The following is an 18670-nucleotide window of genomic DNA, read 5'->3' on the forward strand; positions in this document are numbered from 1 at the left end:
CAATGATACTTCAGGATTTTGAAAAAAATGGCTGAAGACCCTCCCCTGATACATTGGGGAGAGCAGTAAAAGCAAAACTGGATGATTGTCCAACCAAATATAAATATTCTTGTAAAGGAAAAAAAAAAAGAAAAGAAAAACACTTCCCTTGAAGTGATAACTTGAGACATAGTGAGTTCCTCCTAATTGGAAATCTTAAAGCAAAAGTTGGATGACTCCTTTTTTTGGGGGGGGGAGGGGAACGTATGGCAGTAAGGATGTTTTTATGGATAGATGGCTTAGTTTCTACCAATTCTGAAATTCTGTGTTGCTCTGGTATACTGTAATAATCTTGAAAGAAAGTGACTAATGATTAGAGGTCAGGAACTAAGAGCATATATAATAATAAATTCCACAATTAAATAAATATATAAAAATATAATGCTTTACAGTTTTCAAAGCTTTCCTTACAACAGTGCAAACCTATTAAGTGACTCCAGAAAAATTCAAATCACATTCTATGGAAAGAACATTATCTTGCCAGTAAAAGATATCACACTTACACATTTTAAGTTTTTGGCAACCAATATACACCTAGGCACCTATCTTTTTTTTTTTTACTGCAGGAGCCTTTTTTAAAAGGAAAGGAAAATGTGTTCATTCAATTCTAACACTTTACATAAAGATTTATCCTTTGATTTTGCTTTTAAAATATTTGTGGATAAAATTCACTTTCTCTCCCATTTCTAAAATAATTTTATTTTGAATTAATGCATTTCAATTCCCTGAAGGAATTCAGGACTGATGTCAGAATGTACCCAGTTGGAAGAAATGAGTTTGGTGAAAGATATATCTACCATTGGATGATGTTTTGCAAGTTCATACAATAACAACCACTCCATAAACCATCAGTAAAAGGAAATCACACTAATAATCAGGCCAATGAATTTATTTTTTCTGTAATATTTTATTTGTTAAAGCTTATTGAATTTTTGCAGAGATCATTGGCATTATACATAAGAGACATGTATACAGAACCAAATTCTATTAATAATAAATTTTAACACAAATATTTGCTACAAAAACATACTGCTTGAAATGTCAGGAATATAAAACTTTTGCCAGAGTATTAAAGTTTAAGGTAAATCGTAATTTCTTTTCAAACTAACTTTACTAAATTTTATCATATTTGGTCAAGGACTTTACAAAGAACAAAGAAAGCCCATGATCGTAAAAGTGTTCGTTTGTAGGAAGAAGTCCTAATTAAATGTAATAAAGGTAGCGATTTGTTGCAGCATAACAACACTGAATTATATAGCTAGAGTATGATTTAAAATAATCTAATCTAGCTCCTAATTTTACAGATGAGAGGAGACTGAGATCCAGAATGTGACTTATTCAAAGTCTTGGAAGAGCTGGGACTACAACCCGGGTCTTTTAAACATGATTTATGTTCTTCTATGTAAGAAATAAAATTTTTTGGTTAATTTCACATTCACAGAAAGAGGGAAAAAACAACTTGGATATTTTGCTGGTGTGTATTAAACTATGTATCTTTACTCTTTTTACTTAGTTTGAAATATAGATTATTCTCAAGGGTTATTTTACATTTGTAAATAGATGACTTTTGGATGACAGATTAATTTTGAGTTCATTATGACCACTCCACATTGTAATCTGTGAATTAAAAACAAAAAATGTTTTCACATACTCATACTTCTACAACAAGGTGTGCTCTATATGTATAAATGAATTTGTCTTTGTTGAATCCACTTGTTTTCTCTCCATTACCTTTACTAAGGACCTACCCATTTGAGTCTTCAGAGTTGAACAGTTTTAAAATATTGGTTCTCTCCCCTGGAATAATTTAAAATTCCCACCATATTAACTGTGAAACTCTTACACATGTACAAATAATTATAAAGCATGGGTTACAGTAAGAATTATCGTCAAAGGACTTCTTAAAAAAAAATAAAACCTATATTTTACTAAAAAATGTTTTTCCTTAAAATATGTTGGATTTTCTCAACCTCAAGATTTTGTAATATAACAGATTTTTTAATTAAAGCTTTTTATTTTCAAAACATATGCATAAGACAATTTTCAAAATTCACCTTTGCAAAACTTTGTATTTCAAATTTTTTCCCCTTCCCTTCCTCCCCACCACCTCTCCTAGATGGCAAGTAATCCAGGATATAAATAGAATAGATTAAAAAAAAAAAAAAAAACTACTGGTGAAAAAATGGAGAAAGGACAAAACTGAACTCATTATCTTTCCTTCCCAAAACTCCCCCTTCACTATTACCAAAGAGGACATTATGCTCCCAGTCCTTTGGGATTGAAACACACGTATCATCCCCAACATACTCTCTCTCACAATCTCTCTTATCTCCCCCATCCAAATCTGTTGCCAAGTCGTGTAGATCTCACCTTTGTAAGATCTCTAATAAGTCCCTCTGACACTCCTACTTCACATCTAAATTACTGCAATAGCCTACTAGTAGGCCTGCCTATCTAAAATGTTTCCTCACTCCAATATGTTCTCCATTCAATTATCAAAATAAAAAGTTTAATAAACTAAATTTAATAATAATTAAATATATAATTGTTTAAAAAATAATTTCTTATTGTAAAGTACAAGTTTTGCAAAGTTTACCTACCCATTCCCAAACTCCACTGGCTCATTATTGCCTATCAAATAAAATACAAAATGCTCTGGCATTCAAAGCCCTTCCTTTCCAAATCATCTTAACATATTAAACCTTACTGCCCAACACTAGTCGCCAATGCTATGATATTTTCTCTGCTATCTCCAGGGCTGGAATACTCTTTGTCAATTGCTTTCTCTGGCTTTAAGTCCCAACTAAAATCCCATCTTTCCCAACCTCTCTAATTCTACTGTTTTCTCCTTATTTTCCTCTATCTCTCAATTACTTTCTATTTATCCTGTAAATAACTTATTTCTATGTGTTTGTTATTTAAACCCATCAGACTGTGAACCTCTTGAGGGGAGAAACTTTCTTTTGCCTCTTTTTGTATCCCTAGTGCTAACAGAGTAAGAAAGAGTGATAATGATATGCATACATACATACACACACGTACATATATAAATATAGGTTTACATACTTTATAGAAAGTACAGGAAAATAAGGTACAGCTAGGTGTATCAGTGAGTAAGATGATGGATTTGGATTTAATAAGATCTGAGTTCAAACATATGCTGCCTCAGACACTAGCTCTGTGACCCTATACTTAATCTCTCAGCCTCAGTTTCCTCCTTTTATCTCATAGAATCGTCAGTATAAAAGGGGGTATATATACAGTGCTGTGCAAATCTTAAACTGTTATGTAAATGCTAGTATTACCAAATTCTATCTTTGTGATACTCATTGGATTATAACACACAAATAGTAACAGATTCAGAAGATATGGATTCCATTTCCAGTTTTGGTTGGTATTTTTTTTTGATGGGATTTTCTTCCCCGTCTCATGGAGCTCTCTGGCTGTTTATGGACTCACTTCTTAGGGAAAAAAGTTTTAAAATGCATAAAATAAAACGCATAGGATTCCATAAAGGAACCAGTTGTAAGGAAAATTGCCAATATCATGTATATATAAGTATGCATGCATGCATAAGTATATGCCTATCTATCTACATATGAATACATATATCTTTCTACAAATAAATTCAAGTTCTAGGAGCCCAGGTTAAGAATTCACTGTCTAGAACCAAGCATTTTCTTTTCTCTCTAATCAAACATTCCTTTCGGTAAATAGGTTTATTCCTCATTTTTTTTCTGCATGGGAAACCCAAGGAGTGCCAGGAGTGCTAAGGGAGAGAAATGACGCTACATCACGAAGCAGCTGGGATACCGAGGAATCACCGCAAAGCGCATCGCCGAAGAAACCAGGTTGTCAGAGAGGTACCTTCTTCTCCGAGGCGTCTCCGCGCCGCCAGTATTCGTCGTTCTCATCCCACCCACGCATCGTTCAAAGCTTCTTCCAAGCTCCCCACGGGGCTCTCCCCCGCCTCCCGGGGAGTGGGCGGCAGCTCTCCAAGGGCACTGGGTACAGCCCACAGGAGCCCTATGCCTCGGTTATCCTGCACGCCAGGGGCCTTCCGTGTGCTCACAACACCTTCCAGGGAGCTCTAAAGCAAAGACTACGACGGCGCCACCCCCTCTGGCAAAAGGTGCAGGAAGAGTACTAGGGAGAGATTTCAGCAGCATCTTCCAAAAAAAAAAATCTCTGCTCGGTGGAGGATTGCTTTTGTCTGGGGCCCCCTTTAGGCTGCCCGTTCCGCGCGCTCCCGCGTCAATTTCCTACTTACCTTTTCCCACCCCCACTCTCATGCCCGGTTAGGCAAAGAGTGCCACGGGCCGCGCGCCACTGCGCGCGGGGCCACGTTCGGTCTCTGGCTCGTGCAGGTTCCCTAATCCATGCAGTTCCTCAGTCACTCCCCTCCATGCTCCCACTGGCTCCTCTTCCCGGCCCGTGGCTCCGCCTCTCCTCCAACCCTGGCCCAGCCACCTCCGCCACCCCCGGAAACTCCCCACCGGCACTCTAGCTCCCAGAGGCTCCCACTTCAGCTGCGAGAGGCCTCCCCAAGTCCTCTGCCTTCCGAGAGCGAGATCCCAGCTGTTGTTGCCGCTGCCCCTGCTGCCTCAACCTCCTCCCGCCCGGCAGGGGCTCTTCTCTCAGGAATCCTCAGCTCCAGCCCGGACTCGGCTCACGAGGGTGCTCAAGGCGCGCGCGCGTCAGTGCACTCCTCCCCTTTCCCCAACCCGACCCGGCTGTCCGGTTGCCTCTCGCGGCTCTTTTGCCTTTTCATTGCCTCCGACCCCCCAATTTCCTAGTCACGCGCTCTGACTCCTCCTCCTCTTCGTCCTTTCCCTCACGGCCGCCTGTGCCGGCTCGCCTTTAGTCCCCACCCCCCTTTCTTTCCTCCTCCCTTTCCTCCTCCTCTTCCTCCCTATCCCTCCTCCTCCCTCCTCCTCCTCCCTCCTCCTCCTTCCCTCCGCGCTCGCGCGTTCCCTCGCTCCTGCTCACTAGCGCGCTCCCGGCCCCGCGCGCTCCGGGCCCCGGGTTTCTCTCAGCTCCTGCCTGTGAGGTGACTGCGCTGGGAAATATGGCGACCGAGGGAATGATCCTCACCAACCACGACCACCAAATCCGCGTCGGGGTCCTCACAGGTAACCGACAGGTGGGGGATGCTGGGACCCCCTCGGCTGCTTCCCTGGCTCTGCCTCGGGCTTCTCGCCGGTGGCCGCTCCTCTCTGCGGCCCCCGGGAGAGCTGGGGGGGGGGGGGGGGGAATCGCAGAGTTGGAGGAGGGGGGGGGGACTGACTGACAGTCGGCGGCGCTGCTGGGAGTTGGGGTATCCCCGGGGGTCTCCCCCACTTCCTCCTCCCTTGAGAGCTGCTGCCGCCCCCGCAGCGTGTCAGGGCCCGGCGCTGCCGCTATTGCCGCTGGAGCCGAAGCCGGAGTCCCCGGCCTCCTGGGAGAGAGCTCCGGGGCCGGCGCTGCGGGGCAGTGATCGCGCGGCTGGAGAAGGAGCTCGGCGTGCTGGGACCCCGCATTGGGAAGAGCAATGCGTGCGCTCCGCGTCGGCCGGAGCGCATCCTCCGTGTATGTGTGTGTGTATGTGTGTGTGTGTGTGTGTGTGTGTGTGTGTGTGTGTGTGTGTGCGGGGGGGGGGGGGGGGGGGAGATTCAGCGTCCGCCCCTTCCCTGATTTTCTCCCTCTCCTCTCTCTACACCCGGCAGCTCTGGAGCTGCTCTGGCTATGGTTGAATGAGGCTTTGGCTGGACACTACCGGGAGTGTTCGCCTGGCCAAACTCCGTTACCACCCCACCTGTCACCTCTCGGCCACTCGCTCCCTAGGGAGGAGAGGAAGCACCTTGCATGAGGACAGGTGATGGAATCTGCATTTTGCCTCCTTGAGAAAGGAGGTAAATTTTTATTTTCCCCTCCCCCCTCTCTATTTTCCTACAACAGCTTTGGTACTCTACACAGACAAGGTGGTCGTATCCTGCTCGCTTACTACTCCAGCCCCGATCTGACTCGGGAATCCCCCAGTACTCTTTAGCACACATCTCCCATCCCCCAGCTGGTGGAAGGTCCGGAGGCTGGTAAAAGGCGCACTTTTCCTCCGGCCCGCGTTTACCTCCCTCTCCATCGATGTGTGTGCTCTGCATGTTTGATTTGGTTGCGTTATATTTGGGTAATAACCCTCTGTTCGGCGATATGCAGGCAGTTGCTGCAGGACCTGACTCCCAGGATAAATAAATAGCAAGCGAATAATTTCTGAAGGGTTTTGGTTGTGCTTTGGTTTCTACAGTTGTTGCGTTTCTGTGTAATAGAGACATGGTGAAATGGGTTAAAGGACCTCTCTCTGGTATTTGGCTTGAAGCAAATACAAGCAGACTCAGCGATGAACCTCTGGTTTTGAGCTATGGAAAATAAATTACAATGTTGATAGGAATCTAAGCTCCTCTTCTCCCTCTCCGTATGTCCACATATGTATGACAAAGCTGAGATAGTGCTCTAGGAAGGACTAAAATCATGGCCATGTCTTATGGTTAAAAAATTTTCCTTAGGCTTGCTGGGTGGAAAAAGATCCCAAAGTACCGGCTTTTAAATTTTTTTTTTTTTAATTCAGGCTTGCGCTTATTGATTATTTTCATTATGTGGAGCCGAATATCCCTCCCAATGCTGACACTTCGGGCTGTTGAATTTTTCTTATTGAAAGCTCCCTGGCAGGGGAGCTAAGTCCAAATGATTTTTTAAAGAAGGAAACCCCCAAGTCAGAAGGTTCGCTGTTTTTTCCTCTTGGTGCTGAAATTGTTAAATGGTACTGGGATTCCTCCAGGTTTTCTGGAATTAGCTAAATTAAACAAAGAATCTGACAACAAAATTATCAGATTGAATGTAAATTAGTTCTTCTGTTAATTCTACAAGCTAACAGTCTGAATCTTAGCTTGCACAAGAACCAGCCTCAATAAAGTTAACAATAAAGGGTGGAATATTCAGTAAACTCATAGAAGCATTATACTAAATATCTGCAAAGATATAGTCTAAAGCCCTTTTAGGAACTTGCAACTGGAAAAATACTGATAGCTGCAAACACTGAACAAATATATTAAGTATATAATAACTTTTCTAATTTCTTTTACTTGCATTATGAGGAGGGTAGTATAAGTTTGAATAAAGTGGATTTATGTTTGAAAAAAGTATTGAGTATTTTTGACTTAAGTAGAGAGGTAGAAAATTATAGGGGGAATTGAGGAATTCTAGGAGTATCTCTAAAATCTTCTGAAGCAGAGGATAAGGATTCATAAATCTTTAGAGGAAAAGGTATTTGACATAGAATGTTAATCAGAGATATAGCTTTTACAGTGGAAATGAAATATGCAATAGATGAAGAGTTCCCCAAAAGATGAAAATGCAGTAGTCTAGGTAAAAGATGTTCAGAGTCTGAAATAAGACAGTAGCAATAGGGGTGAAGAGAAAAGGAAAGCTTTGGAAGAATTGGTAACAAAAGCTAAAAAAGACTTGCCTTACTTTCCCCTTATAAAAAGCTATGCATGGAGACAAAAGTTGTTATTTCTTTATGGGAAGGTGAGACATGGGGAGGAGGAACATTTTTCTGTATCGGGTGTGTTTTGAAATAAGTCATTACTCTGCTTAGTATGGTATGTATTTTTGGGAAAAATATGTGAAAGAATCATCATATATATATATATATATATATATATATATATATAATATATAAATAAGATGGTAGCAATAGGGGTGAAGAGAAAGGGTCAGCTTTGGGAGAGTTGTTAACAAAAACTAATAAGATTTGTCCTCCTTCCTAAAAAAAGCTATATGTAGAAACAAAAGTTGCTGATATTTCTTTGTGAGATGGTGAGGTATGGGAAGGAGGAACAATTTTTTGTATCCGGTGTGTGTTGAAATAAACCAAGTTACTCTGCTTAGGATGGTATGTATTTTTAGAAAAAATATGAAAGAATCAAATATTGTACATTTTTGTATGTATAAGAATTTTATGGCAATTGTATTCAATCATAGGATTAAAAATTGTATTGAGTTATTTTTCAAGACACTAACTTGATTCTTTCATATCAGGCATTCTTTAACTTGGGGTCCATGAATTTGATTTATTATCTTGGTAACTATTTCAATATAATTGACTTTCTTTTCAATTCTATGTATTTTTTATATGCTGAAAACCAATTTTTTAAAGAGAGATTCCATAGGTTTCCCTAGAATGCCAAAGGAGTCCATGAAATTAAAAAAAAAATCAACTCTTGTTCTACATGATGTCTTAAAAATGTTTGAAAGATAATATTTGTATTTTGAGATTTTTCACCTGATACATTGGTTGTAATCTCTCCAGCTTTGAATTCAGCAATTTATTATGATATATTGAAAGTTCCTTACAATAGCTGTGTGAGGTGATTTCCTAAAATCATGATAGTAGGAAAGTCCAATATTTGACATAAGTGCTCATTTTGACTTGATCTTTTGAATCATTTAGGAATTTGGAAGTCAGAAGTATAAATGTTTCTTTAATTTTTCTGCTTAAGATTATGGGCACATTTTAAACAGGAACATAAGATAGCATATATAAAAATCAGTTGATTAGGAAAATTTATGTTGAAAGAGTGTCACCTTTTGAAAAAAAGTCATATAGATTTGAAATATTTTATAATAACTTTTATGTTGATTTCCCAGAAAGGAAGTTAATAGTGTTAATAAATGTAATTTCTAAACATTTCCTTGTTCCTTATTATGATTATAATATATATTTAAGATAGTCCCATAACTAATGGTTGATCTGAAGGTAGTATTTTCTGTTTTAAACCTAAATTTGGATGACAGATAATTATAATTAAGATGATAATTTTTTTTTATAATTATAACTTTTTATTGACAGAACCCATGCCTGGGTAATTTTTTACAACATTCTCTCTTGCACTCACTTCTGTTCTGACTTTTCCCCTCTCTCCCTCCATCCCCTCCCCTAGATGGCAAGCAGTCCTATACATGTTAAATATGTCACAGTATATCCTAGATACAATATATGTGTGCAGCACTGAACAGTTCTCTTGTTGCACAGGAAGAATTGGATTCAGAAGGTAAAAATAATCTGGGAAGAAAAACAAAAATGCAAATAGTTTGCATTCATTTCCCAGTGTTCTTTCTTTGGGTGTAGCTGCTTCTGTCCATCATTGATCAATTGGAACTGAATTAGATCTTCTCTTTGTTGAAGAAATCCACTTCCATCAGAATACATCCTCATATAGTATCGTTATTGAAGTATTTAATGATCTCCTGATTCTGCTCATTTCACTTAGCATCAGTTCATGTAGATCTCTCCAAACTTCTCTATATTCATCTTGATGGTCATTTCTTATAGAACAATAATATTCCATAACATTCATATACCACAATTTACCCAACCATTCTCCAATTGATAGGCATGCATTCATTTTCTAGTTTCTGGCTACTACAAACAGGGCTGCCACAAACATTTTGGCACATACAGGTCCCTTTCCCTTCTTTAGTATCTCTTTGGGATATAAGCCCAGTAGTAGCATTGCTGGGTCAAAGGGTATGCACAGTTTGATAACTTTTTGGGCATAATTCCAGATTGCTCTCCAGAATGGTTGGATTTGTTCACAACTCCACCAACAATGCATCAGTGTCCCAGTTTTCCCGCATCCCCTCCAACATTCATCATTTTTTCCTGTCATCTTAGCCAATCTGACAGGTGTGCAGTGGTATCTCAGAGTTGTCTTAATTTGCATTTCTCTGATCAATAGTGATTTAGAACACTTTCATATGAGTGGAAAGGAAATAGTTTCAGTTTCATCATCTGAAAATTGCCTGTTCATATCCTTTGACCATTTATCAGTTGGAGAATGTCTTGATTTCTTATAAATTAGAGTTAATTCTCTATATATTTTGGAAATGAGGTCTTTATCAGAACCTTTAACTGTGAAACTATTTTCCCAGTTTGTTGCTTCCCTTCTAATCTTGTTTGCATTAGTTTTGTTTGTACAAAGGCTTTTTAATTTGATATAATCAAAATTTTCTATTTTGTGATCAATAATGATCTCTAGTTCATCTTTGGTCACAAATTTCTTCCTCCTCCACAAGTCTGAGAGATAAACTATCCTGTGTTCCTCTAATTTATTTATAATCTTGTTCTTTATGCCTAAATCATGGACCCATTTTGATCTTATCTTGGTATACGGTGATAAGTGTGGGTCCATGATTAGGGTGATAATTTTGTAGACTGTCTCAGTGGTTATTATATTTGCAGGTAATCTCAACATTTCATTGATATTCACAGTAAATTATATTTTTTTAAAATAAATTTTCTCACCATTCTCAATTTTTGGAGGAGTCTTTAAAAAAAAAATCAGGGCAGGAAGCCATTTCTCCTTTAAAAAGTAGATTGAGTTAGTTATTCAAAATCACTTATTAAATGCTTGTTGTGTTCCAGGTGCTGTATGAAATTGACATTTCATTATTGAAATATGAAATAGTAGAAATTAACTCAGTTATCGCTAATATTATAATTTATCAGGCACATTAGAACCAATTATATCCTAGGACTAAATATAAGAAAGCAGCTATTGAAAAATGAGACTTTTTAGGGAGGAGAGGGATGTTTAATATAATAATACCATCAAGAGAAATAAGTACAAACATAAACAATAACTATTATAGATTTTAAAACTTATTGGAAATCAGAACACTGTGACTATAAAAACATTTATGTGTATTTTAGTAGCATATAAATAAAAAATTTTTAATGAAAGCTCAGATTCTAAAGTAAGCTGCTGAGGTTTTTTTTTTAAATGAAAGTGTTAATTAGAGTAGAATAGTCTTTATTAAATCTTAGTTATCAACAAATGCCACATATAGTTTCTGAAAATTCCATTTACTGATGTGTCGTAATCATTCATAAACTTTTTATATTCTTAATCATAAACTTTTGAGATGATGAATTCTTTGAGGTGAAGACATTGCTGAAATCTCTAGAACTTTGTATTGTATTCTCTGCATAGTAGATTGTTAATATTTGTTGAAATTTAGAATTTTCATTTTGAGAATGGTAGTAATAGAGGATTAAATAGATAAGCAGATCACTTACTGCCATTGACAGAAACCAGAAAGTATGCTCAGTCAAGGTAATTCTTAAAAGCAACATAAAGATTGTTGATACATAAAGTACAAAAATACAGCTTATGCAATCCCCTTCTTTTTCAAGTGAGGAAACTGAGGTCAGGAAAAAACATATGTTCCCAAGGTCACAAAGTTAGGATTCAAACACTTATATAAATCCATATTTAGTGTACTTTCTATTATGTCACATTGCTCTATAACTATATATATATATATATATATGTATATATTTATATATTAGTATTAATTGATTGTAGTCTAAAGTGACTATTGTTTAAGCAAGATAAATATCTTGAAAGTACATAGAGGATTAAATGAAAATAAAAAGTTGAAGTTTTAATAAAAAAAAAATTTTCCTGAAAATCACTGGCAATACTAGCATAGAGTGTCATAGTCTTTGTGAACTTAGTACTTAACACAGTGTCTGGCTTAAATAAATATTTGCTATTTGATTTTCAGTCATTGTCATCAACTTTCAAGTGGATCACTTGGTTCAGTCATTTTTCAAATTATGTGAAGAACACACAATTAAAACTCATTCTGTATTAAGTCAGTGTCTTTAAAAGAGAGGTAAGAATTACCTGTGATAATATTTATATGAAAGCATGTTAGTTGAAGTGTAAAAGTGTAAATCTTTTCTAAGTTTTTGAATATTTGCTTTTAATCCAGATAAAGTGATTTCCTTAATGTGATACAAACTGCCTATGCTGATATGGTTTGATATTGAATTGGCTCAAACAAGAGCTATTAATATTTCTTCAATTATTTAGATCTGTCTTATTTCTATAAAGAGTATTTTGTAGTTCTATTTATATAGTTCCAGTGTGGAATTTGATATATATACATTCTGTTGTTATTTTGAATGGAAATTTTTTTCTGTCTTTTGCTGTTGGATTTTATTGGTAATATATATATATAAATTCTGATGATTTTTATGGCTTTTATTGCATAGTAGCTAGAGCTCAGGTCTTGCTATCAGCAATCACTTAAGTGTGTGATCTTGGGCAAGTTATTTAACCTTTCTTTGTCTCAGTTTCCTCATCTGTAAAATGGGGATAATTTACCTATTGTACAAGGCTACTGATGAGAGTCAAAAAAGTTAACGCATGGGAAGTGCTTTGTAAACTTAAAAGTGCTATATAAATGCTGTTATCTCTCTACTTTATTGAAGTTATTGTTTCAATTAGGTGTTTTTTTTTTTAGTTGATTCTCTAGCAGAAGATTTCTAAATTGACAACTTAGTTGTCAGCAAAAACAAGTAATTTTGTTTCTTCTTTGCCCATGCTTATTTCTTTTAATTTTTTTTTCTTAGAGGTATAGCAAAATGCCAATGATGATACTGGAAATCTTTGCTTTACCCTTTATCTTAGTGGAAAGGTCTCTAACATTGTTCTATTCCATATAATTCTGACTCTGTGATTTAAATGGGTACTGTATCACATTAAGGTGAAGTCTATTTACCTATGCTTTAGATTTTTTTTTTTAAAGAAATGATTATTTTTTGCCCAAAAAGCAAACTGGTCATACCCTTTGATCCAGCAGTGTTTCTACTGGGCTTATATCCCAAGAGATCATAAAGAAGGGAAAGGGACCCAAATGTGCAAAAATGTTTGTGGCAGCCTTTTTTGTAGTGGCAAGAAACTGGAAACCGAGTGAATGCCCAAAATAAAAAGCTGTAATAAAAAAAATGATTATTGTTTAGATTTAATCAAAAGCTTTTCACCTTTGTTATCATTTTACTTTTATTATTTTTGTTCATATGATGTGTTATATTTATTGTTTTCCTAATATTAAATCAAACCTGCCTTCCTGGCATAAGTCCAATATGGTTATAGTATGAAATGTTATAGTCACCTTTTTTTAATCTATCTATCTATCTCTTTAGATAAAAGTATGGTTTAGGAAAGGAGATAATTAGTTCTTTCTTGAACATATTGAATTTGAGATATGCTTATGGGGCATCCAGAAGATGTCAGAATAGAGATTAAATCAGGTGATTTAGTTTTTAAAAATCATCTCATCTTATTGGATAATTGAATCCATGGAACACACACTCACTTATGAAGTTCTGATCCAAGACAGAATCCTGATGGGAATCTAAGCTAACGCACCAGGAAATAGATGATTATCCTGCCAAAAAAAAAAAAAAAAAAGACCACATAAGTGTAAAAATCAGGAAAGAGTAGAGCGAAAAAAAAACATAAGCGAAAAGAAAGAGAGGCATCTAGGAATATATGATCAATACTGCTGAAGTCTACTAGAGACTAAAGGAAAAAAAGGCCTGAAAAAAGGTCGTTGGATTTTGTAATTTAAAAAGCTGATAACTGGAAAGAATAGTTTCAGTAGAAATTAGAAAAGAAGAAGAGTCCTCAATTATTTTCAGGAGTTTGGCAGTGAAATGTAGCTTAAGGGGATGACATCCAAATGAAGTTTTTTAAAGGGTAGGATATGGGATAGATCTGAATATGTTTTTTTAAGACTATGGAGAAGCAGGCAGATAGAAGCTGAGGATGAGAAAGGAATGAGTTCCAGAGGAGATGAGAGGGCATTGAATAGAGAGCAAAGTTTCCCTTTGATAAGGCTTCTGAATGACCACTTCTTCCTAACAAATAAAAGCAAAAGAGGAGAGAATGGGGATGTGTGTTTTAGAGGGGATTTTAGAGTAGGAAAGAAGAGGAGGGAGACCGTAATAGATGTATTATCTTATTGCTGAGGAGATCAAGACCAAGTGTTCAAGAGTCAAGTCAAATCGATAAACATTTATCAAGCACATAGTGTTGTGCTGAGTACTCAGTATACAAAGAAAGGGGGAAAAACAGTCCTCCATGGTGGAAGACAAAATATGCAGATAACTATATATAACGTGATGTATACAGAACACTGGAGATAATTTCAGTGAGTGTGCACCAAAATTAAAGATGAATAGGAAAGACTTCATGAAGAAGATATGGGATTTTATTTGAAAATGAAAAGTAGCAAGTAGGAAGAAGTGGGGAAAGAGGGAATTCCAGGCACTGGGACAGCCAGTAAAATTTCCTAGAGTTGGGAGGTGGAATATCATGTCTAAGTAACAGCAAGAAAGCTAGTGTCACTAGATTTCATAGTATGTGGAAAGTAGTAAAGTGTAAGACTAGAAGGGACCAGATTATGATAGACTTTAAAAACAGGATTTTATAATTGATCTTGGAAGTTGCAAGGAGCTACTGTAGTTAATTGATTAGAGGAGAAGAAGGCATGGTCAGAACTATACTTTAGGAAGATCAGTTTGACAGCTAAGTGTGAAGAATGGATTAGAGAGGTGAGAGTCTTGAGGAAAGAAGAGGATAGAGCTTAATGGGGAGATATTACAAAGATAAAACTCACAGGCCCTGGCAAGAGATTGGATATGGGGGTGGGGGTGGGGATGAGAGTGAGAAGTTAAAGATGACCCTTAGATTTTAAGCCTCTATAACTGTCAGGATGGTGTGGTATCTTTGACAGTAACAGGAAAATTAGGAAGAGGAGGAGATTTATGGGAAAGATAATGAATTCATTTTTTACCATATTGAGTTTAAGATTTCTATGGGGCATTCAGTTTGAAATGTCCAGTAAGCAAAAGACATGAGACTAGAGGTCAGGAAAAGAGTTTAGAGCTAGAAAAGTAGTTTAGAAAATCATAGCATAGAGATAATTGAGTCCTTGAAAGCTAATGAAATTATCAAATGAAATAATGTAGAGAGAGAAGGGACAGAGCCCAATGGGACACTATGATTAGCAAGTAAAACCTGGATAAAGATCCAGCAAAGGAGAAGGAATTGTCAGGAGGAGGACTCCTGACAAAAGAGAATAGAGTCATAAAAATGTGGAGAGGAAAGTCTCAAGGAGAAGATCAGCAGTGTCAAAGGCCAAATAGAGGACAAGAAGGATAAGGACTGAGAATAGACTATTAGATTTGACAAAAGAGATCAATTGTAATTTTGGAGAGAACATTTCCAATTGAATGATGCGGTCAGTCTCTGATACTCAAGATTAAATATTACCCTATTTAACATCTACTGGTCATCCTACCATCTGGGGGAGGGGGTGGGGGGTAAGAGGTGAAAAATTAGAACAAGAGGTTTGGCAATTGTTTTTTTGTTTGTTTGTTTTTTGTTTTTGTTTTTGTTTTTTTTTTAATTTAATAGCCTTTTATTTACAGGATATATGCATGGGTAACTTTACAGCATTAACAGTTGAGGTTTGGCAATTGTTAATGCTGTAAAGTTACCCATGCATATAACCTGTAAATAAAAGGCTATTAAATAAAAAAAAAAAGATTAAATATTACCAACTCCTTTAAATAGTTAATTTTAATTTCATTTATTTTTAAAATAGTTCATTATTTTAACAGTAACATTTTCTTTTTGGAAATTTGTGCAGATTGTGTATGTAGATAGTTAAAAGTAAATAACGTTGTTTATAGTTGATACCTTGAACTGAAATTAGTCTTATTAAATTTTGACTAGGTTCAATGACTTCCATGCAGATGATTCCTATCTCTTTGTATAAGTTTATTCTCTTTCCTAAATTCCCAATCATGTAGGTTCACAGCCTCTCATCTTCATTTCTTCACTCTCACTCATTCTACATATCCCAACCGTGCCAAGTCTTGTTATTTCTAACACACACTCTTTTATAGGTCCCCTTCTCCATCGTCCTAATTTAGGCTTTCATCACCTCTTGCCTAGACTTATTGCAATAATTGTCTAAGTTCCTTCCCTTTCCAATCTATTTTTCTGTTCAGCTACCAAATGTTTTATCTGAATCACAGGTTTAAGCATGCCACATTTCTCACTGCCCCCTCTCATTAAATAAATAAACTCTAGTGGCTCTCTTTTTATGATCAAATCCGTCTTCTGTTTGACATTTAGTTTTTCATAACTTTGTCCCTTCTTACCTTTCTTAAGTTTCTTTATTCTTCTCCATGAATAATCTAGCATTCCTGGTTTACTTGCTAATCCTTACAATACTACTATTTCAGCTCCATGGTTTTGCACTCTTTCCCTAATGCTTGGAATGCTTTCTTCTCACATATACCTCTTAAGTTTCCTTTATATTTCTTAGTGCTCTGTTCATTTCTTGGATTTTGTAGGATGTCTTTCCTGACCTCAGAGTTGCTAGTGATTTTTGCATTTCAAAATCATCCGTATGTGGCTTTTCATCCTGGAATTTCCCTTAGCTTCTGGGACCTCTTACCCTAGACATCCTATGATGCCTGCAGCCTGCTCGCTCTGGATATCCTTTGGCTGGACCTATCCCCTTCTTTTATGGTTGAATTTCTCCTGGGGCCTCCATTTGGTAAAGGAGTCTGGGCTGACCTGTCGTTATTCCCTTCTGGGCTCTCTTCCTAATTTGCTCTGGATTATAAAATCATACTCCCAGGCCTCTAATTTCATTCTACCTCCCCTTTCTTATGTTTTTCAGGTCCCTTTTTCTATGTAAGCTCCTTAAGGACAAAAGCTATCTTTCTTATTGCCTGTATTTGTATTTTCTGGGTTTGGCACACTGCCTAGCAGAGTTCTTAATAAATACTTGTTTCTACTGTGATAGTTTTTTTTTTTTTTTGGGGGGGGGGGGGAGGTGTATTCCAAATACTCAGCACAGTGCCTGATATATAGAAAGTACTTAGTAAATGTATTTTTTTTCTCTGATTGACTGAAATTTCACTGTTGTGTGGTGTTTGGGGCATATCAAAGTCAGTGTCCCTCGTTCTTTTGATGCCAAAAACATTTTTAGAGAATTATAAAGTTATTTTAATGTATTTCAAATCATAGGATGATTTTCCTGTGGAATAGACTTGATCATTATCTTTGTCATCCAGTTCACAGAATATTAATCCTTTTATAGGTTTACACCTATATGTCTTTTATTAGATACTTGAAATATTTTAGTTTTTGGGATCCCCTAGATAATACAGTTGTGTTTGGCCTTTTTCCAGTTTTTATCATTACTTCCATAAATTTTTTGAATCCGGTTTAGATGGAGCCGTAAGCAACTGGTGAAGAAGTTATATTACTTGTTTTTGGTATGTGGGACAATCTTTACCTGTGATCCTCCTCTTTACTTTGGGTCTGGCTGCTTTTTCTATGGATTTCAGCTTCTGCAGCCCCAAAATTACATTCCCTTTATTAGTATGTTCAATCAGTGTATAACCTACTCTGAAGTTATAATAGAAGGTAGTTATGCCTTCCTGTTAGGCTCCTGATAATATTACTTGTAATTTCTATCTTTTTGGCTTTCATTCTCTTGTCATTCCTTTTCCTGTTATGGGATTTTAATCATGGGTCCATTCCCCTCCGCCCTCCCCGCCATACCTTCTGTGTTTTCTTGGAAGATGCTTATTTGGACATCTTAGTAGTGTTTGGAGTTGAGTCTTTGCAATATTGCCTATCTCATAGTCTCTTTTCATAGTGCTTGAAAGATTTCATGTGGTTTATTAAGTTGTCACAAGTTCAGGGACTTGTTTCAATGCTTTTTACATTCCCTATGTCACTCACATAGCTGCTTGTCTAATTGGATGATTCTGGTCATGTCTTCATCTTCAGAGGATATCGCCCTTCTTGCCATCCCCCTTCTTGCCATTGCTGTTGTTCATTAGGAATGTAGAACAACTCATGTCTTTTTGTGTATTCCAGATATGTAAGTCTTGGATTTCTTCTCCTTAAGACTTCAGAGGTATTTAGATGCACTGTTTTGGAGACAGCTGGTGAAGCAGTGAAGAGAACAATGGGTGTAGAATCAAAAAACCTGAGATGTTTACTAGATATATGACCCATGGTAAGTATTTAACTCAGGTTCCTCAGCTGTAAAATTGGGATAATAGCACCTACTTTGCAGGATTATTGTGAAGATCAACTGAGGTAATATTTGTAAGATGTGCCTTAGTACAGGGCCCGGCACATTGTAGGTGTTATATAAATGCTTCTTTTCCTCTTCCCTTTAAGGCTTTCTATCAAACAGTTCATCTTGTCTTCTGTCAGAAGTCTGCCAGCCCTGTAGAACTTAAATTGCCTTGATGCCAAAGTATTTAAAAGAACTAAAAGAAGAAAATTTTTCTAGTACTAATAAAGCAAGTTCATTTTATAACAAAAATCCCCCACGTTTACATAGTTGGTGGATATTATTGGAAAACTGAGTATGATAAATAAATCAATGCCAAGTCCTCAAATTCATACTGTTCCAGAAAAATATAAAGTGATTGCATATATATAAAAGATGTCAATATCATCTTTTTAGGCACTCACATCCTTAAACTCAAAGTAACTTTGACTCCTCACTTTGAGTCTCCCACACCTCATATATTCTTTCCTTGCCAAATATTGTTGTTGCTACTTCCAGGATATTTCTGACATCTAGCTCCTTGTGTCTACAATGCTAGTTCAAGCCCTTGTCACTTCTCTTCTGGATTAGTGGTCTTCATGCCTCAAGTCTTTTTCTTACTTCAATCAATCCTTTATGCTGTTGCTAG

At 37.0% G+C, this 18670-nt stretch overlaps 2 protein-coding genes across 17 annotated transcripts in view; both read left to right on the plus strand.

Annotated features, from left to right (window-relative positions):
* The window catches only part of CCDC196 (coiled-coil domain containing 196), a 66017-nt gene that overhangs the window by 21458 nt on the left and 25889 nt on the right, over positions 1-18670 (plus strand). For 3 of the 6 annotated variants that reach the window (XM_031952755.1, XM_031952756.1, XM_031952757.1), the window contains one exon: positions 3795-4237. In XM_031952755.1, coding sequence (XP_031808615.1) covers positions 3795-4189 — 395 coding nt within the window. In that variant the 3' untranslated portion in view covers positions 4190-4237. Of the gene's footprint in view, positions 1-1343; positions 1501-3794; positions 4238-11643; positions 12095-18670 lie in introns of those variants that run through there. The other 3 variants (XM_031952759.1, XM_031952758.1, XM_031952760.1) reach the window with 3 other exon arrangements.
* The window catches only part of GPHN (gephyrin), a 751804-nt gene continuing 738134 nt past the window's right edge, over positions 5001-18670 (plus strand). For all 11 annotated transcript variants that reach the window (XM_031952740.1, XM_031952743.1, XM_031952746.1 and 8 more), the window contains exon 1: positions 5001-5171. In XM_031952740.1, coding sequence (XP_031808600.1) covers positions 5108-5171 — 64 coding nt within the window. In that variant the 5' untranslated portion in view covers positions 5001-5107. The remainder of the gene's footprint in view (positions 5172-18670) is intronic.

The sequence above is a fragment of the Sarcophilus harrisii genome, chromosome 2 (genome assembly GCF_902635505.1).
Source record: "Sarcophilus harrisii chromosome 2, mSarHar1.11, whole genome shotgun sequence".
NCBI classification, from domain to species: domain Eukaryota; kingdom Metazoa; phylum Chordata; class Mammalia; order Dasyuromorphia; family Dasyuridae; genus Sarcophilus; species Sarcophilus harrisii.